Consider the following 4,606-nt stretch of genomic DNA (forward strand, 5'->3'; position numbering starts at 1 on the left):
GTCTTCGCTAATCTCGCTAGTGTGACAGTCTATCGCTCTGAATTTTGCAAATGCATCAATTCGTATTATCGAATTTGTAAATTACATTGAAAAATCAAAGGTAAAAGGCAATTTGATTGAAATTTATTTTAATTAACATTGTTCGACAAAAAATCCTATGCTTTACATTAGAATGTACATCAGTATATCGTAAAAATATAAAACACCCATTTAGAAGCGAAAATTGTTATTTCATGTACATTATATTTTTTATGTATTATTTACAAAAGTTTATATAGCATTCTCTCTGATAATAATGACGCTACTTTTGTGTATTGATTAATTTTTTGTAAATGTAAACATTTCGAGTAATCGCATTGTGTATTTCTATTTTGAAAGGATCACATTCCTCAATATATGAATGTACTGTTCAACTCATTATTAATATTATCATCATAATGGTAAGAATAATAAATGAGTAATAATGATCAATGCTCATTAACATTATCATTATTACTTTTGAATATTACTGCTGTTATTATTATTTATTTGTAACTTTAATGATTGATCAACTCGTGTTTGCCATACCATGGCCATTTGTTTTTACAATATTTGTAATGGATAAATCGACACTATGATTATGTTTGTTATTTATGAGAACAGTCATGTTTGCATTACTGTTTGCTAAACAAACTGGCTTCTTGCGACGCGCGAACACAACAATCTTCCCTTGAACATTCATCGACGAAATTTTCGTGCTTCTGTCGTCGTTTGTACCTTTTATTAATGGTTTTTTACATTCCTTTAATTCTATCTCTTCTGTTTTTCCTGCATATTTACTACATTCTCTTTCTCGCGTTATTCCCGTTATAACATTTATATTTTCACACTCGTCTTTCATTATCTTCGTCACATCTTTGGAACTATTTCGATTAATCTTGCCTTCATCACGATTATTGGAATTATCGTAATTATTCCTAATATCATCATTGGTAAGATCAGCGGTACTCATGCTAGTATCATTATTTTGTTGCTTGAATTCCGTCCCTTTAGACGTTTCGGAAATAACAGAGTTTTTTATTAGGGTGTTCTCCAACAATTTATCCTGAGCTTTTGACCGATCCGATATTTGTTCCATTTTGTCGTTTGACAAACAATTATTTTTCGTTAATTCAGAGGAATTTAATTCAGTGCTGTCATTTGTTTGTAATATGACACAATCTTCTTTTGCATCTTTCAAAGAGGTCATTTGCTCTGCAGTATAGTCATCCTTGGCGACATTGTTTTCGTTTGACGTGACGGCATCGATAACGTTTTTATCCGTTTGATGATTTTCACTGAACGAAATAATTTTTTTTGGTGAAGCATTTAGCGCATCTGTTTGTTCTTCCTTTTTCGTTGATTTTAATTGCGAGTCATTGGAAATGTGAATGGTATTCGACGCTCTCGATATGTTCTCCAGCATTTTATCGCACGTGGATGCATAATCGCGAATAAATTTTTCAATGTTCTCCACGTTTTCTACGCTTTCAATACTCTCTTTACTTTTGTGACTTTCGTTGTCTGGAATACATGTGATGTTGGTATCTGAGATTGGAATTGTTTGTAAAGTATCGGAAGGTATTTTTAATTTCTCCACCGTTTCATTTCTCACAGTATTGTATATCGAATTCTTTATCGACGTATTATTTACCGTGGAAGGAAGATCTTCCGGTAGTTCTTTACCGGTATCTTGCCGATCTTTCGATCCTTCGCATTTATCGTCCGCATCTTTAAGTGAACTATTATTTGAACTATTTGAACTATTTGAAATTTCACCATCTTCCAAATCTATGAATGAATTTTTTAATTCTTCTTTGGCATATTTCCGTAATTCATCGTCAATTTCCAACTCATTTCCTGTTTGTGTAATTTCAACATCTTTTCTATTAATTCCTCTTGAAACTTGAGAATATTTTGGATGCTCGATCAGATTTTCTGCATTGATCTTACGATATGAACATTTGCTATGTTCATCGTGTTTATCTTCATCGTATCGTTTAATCGATTTATCAACATTCTTTAGCCGTATTTTTCGTGACTCGTGTTCGTTGTAATAATTTTGAGTTTTTTTTATATCATCCAATTTCTGACTCGCTGAAATTCGATCAACAGTAGAATGCTTCGTTCCGCGGACATTGCTGGAATCTTTCTTAGAGATTTTGGACTTGTCTGTCGCACCGGTGCTTCGAAAATTATAACGTTTCTCAAACTTCTCATCGTAAATGCTTTGCTTGCTATATTGATTTCTTCCGTATTTGTCTTCCCGGTTTGACTTTGTATACGGTGTTGATCTCACACGTGATCGATGATCGTCCATGCGATAATATTCTCTTTGCTTATCTCTATGACTACGATGTTCACTATGATTGGATCGATAATTGTCTCTGTCAAAAATCTCGGTACAACGATAACTTATTTCTTTTTTATCTAAAATAGACGTTGCACTTTGGGCAGGCTTGTTGCGTCGTTTCGAGGGATGTTCATTAATATTTCTTCTATCACATAATAGGTTCCTCTTATTTTTCGTATCTTTTTTCTCATCTTCTCTATTTGCATCGTCAACCAAGTATCCATGTTTCTTTAGATCTGTGTTCGAATTGCGAGTGTATTCTAAACTTTTTATGTTATGCTCTTTTTCTTTAGAATGAGTGGAGTTGGTATACAGAAGGAGCATGGATTTCTCCTTAGATTCAGAGATGTTATCTATTTCTTTTTTTGTTGTTTCAAAGCAATGTTCTACTTCACTAGATTTTATTCGTTTCACATGAGCGTGCCTACTTGTTTCTTCACTTGCTCTCTTCCCTGTATGAGTTGTACTATTGGTAAATATTGGCTTTCGCTGAAATATAGAATTCATCTCGTTTTTATTGTTTGATTGAAGATCTTTTATTGTACTTCTTGAGTCTGTTAAAGGACTTTTTACATGTTCGCCTCCTTTATATTGCGTAATTGCGGGAGACTGAATTTCTTTTATATTACAATAGTTAATGTCGCTTAAGAAACCATTTTCTTTGTCACTTTCAACTACATATCCTTTACTGGTTTTATCATCATTATCAGTGCTACTTAACTTATTCGATTGTTTATCTTTCTTTTCTAAATTCTGTTCATCTATCATTCTTTTTAGCAGTCGTTCACCAAAGACAGTGATTGGAACTAAGGTAGACTTATTTTGTTGATCCTTGCTTTGACTATATAAACTGTCTGCTACCAACGTTTCATTACCATTTTCATCAGCAGGAAGACAAATATCAGTTGGTTTGTGATATATATTTACTACAGTTTCACAAACATTAGATTTATGATTGACACAGTCATTTGTTTTAGAATACATGTTTCTTCTGAATGTTATATCATCTAATCTGTAATAATTATATCATGTAGAATATATTTTTAAAATGTTAGGAAATTATTAGTTAAATCTACTCACTTTTTTCTTAACTCATCTATCATCTTATCCTTCCGTGCAATTTCTGCTTTTGCAGTTTTCAATAATGAAAATAAATTACTTTCCAAATTTTTATTAACCTTTTGAAAATTCTCTAATTTTGTTGTGAGTTCTGCAATCTGTTTTTTCAAATTTACTTGTTCCTCCACAATATTTTCTCCGTTATTTGACACAAACTGAAATAGTATAATATATAAAATTTGTTGTTTATATTCACCGTACTTTATACGATATAAGAATAATAACGTATAACTTAACCTAACCATAAAGTGCAACCAGATTATATTTTGTAATACTTACGTTTTGATGGAACTCTGTTCCAAAATCTGGCAAATCTTCATAAATATCGATATCATCCTCCATGCTTATTACTGATTTCTATAATAAAAATTTTGATTGAAAACACATATTCTATTATTGATATAATTTCTCCATTTTTATCAGTCGCGTCACGAGGTGGATCTTACATATACATGTATTTAATGTGATGTCCACTGAAGGACACGTATCTCATCTGTATCTTCTTATATTTCTTGATCATTGTGAGATATGTTAGTGTCGACATTAGCGAATAGTGAACAGTGAACTTCAATTAATACCGTCTTAATATCTGTTTTTCAGCACGATCAGTGCATATAAAAGTTATAAAACATGATCGAAGATGAATCGAACCAATAAAACGTAAAATACATTTGCAATATTTACATCTGTTGTTGCGTTATTCATTTGTTGTTATATGATTTATTAAATACTATAATATCGACCAAATTACAATGTTTTCTAATATTAAAGTATTGTAGTTTCACACAATTATTTTATATTCTCATTGTCAATAGACAAAAACGATTTTGTGAAACAATTATTAAGTGCAAAGTTACAACCATGGGAAATTTGAAAAATAGCTAATTAAAAAAGCTATTTGGGATGTCTTATAAGATTTGTTACGTTGAATTTCATCTCAATATATCTTTTATAATGGATTTTATTTGATAAAAACTTGTACTCTAGTTTATGTGTAAAATATTAACATTATGGATTTATTATTGTTTATACCAATTCATACGTTCAAAGAAACACGATAAAGCGACACCTGTTGGTATTTATGATTGTAGTTGAACTGTTAAAGGTTTGAGACAC

At 31.2% G+C, this 4,606-nt stretch overlaps 1 protein-coding gene across 1 annotated transcript; it reads right to left on the minus strand.

Annotated features, from left to right (window-relative positions):
* Window positions 1-101: 101 nt before the first annotated feature.
* FLASH (FLICE-associated huge protein) lies at window positions 102-4,129 on the minus strand. The gene is made up of 3 exons (XM_033328591.2): window positions 3,770-4,129; window positions 3,452-3,645; window positions 102-3,383 (listed from the first exon to the last, which is right to left on the minus strand). The coding sequence occupies exons 1-3, from the start codon at window positions 3,830-3,832 to the stop codon at window positions 548-550; spliced, it is 3,093 nt and encodes a 1,030-aa protein (XP_033184482.1). The 5' UTR covers window positions 3,833-4,129; the 3' UTR covers window positions 102-547.
* Window positions 4,130-4,606: the final 477 nt, after the last annotated feature.

The sequence above is a fragment of the Bombus vancouverensis genome, chromosome 3 (genome assembly GCF_051014615.1).
Source record: "Bombus vancouverensis nearcticus chromosome 3, iyBomVanc1_principal, whole genome shotgun sequence".
Taxonomy (NCBI): Eukaryota; Metazoa; Arthropoda; class Insecta; order Hymenoptera; family Apidae; genus Bombus; species Bombus vancouverensis.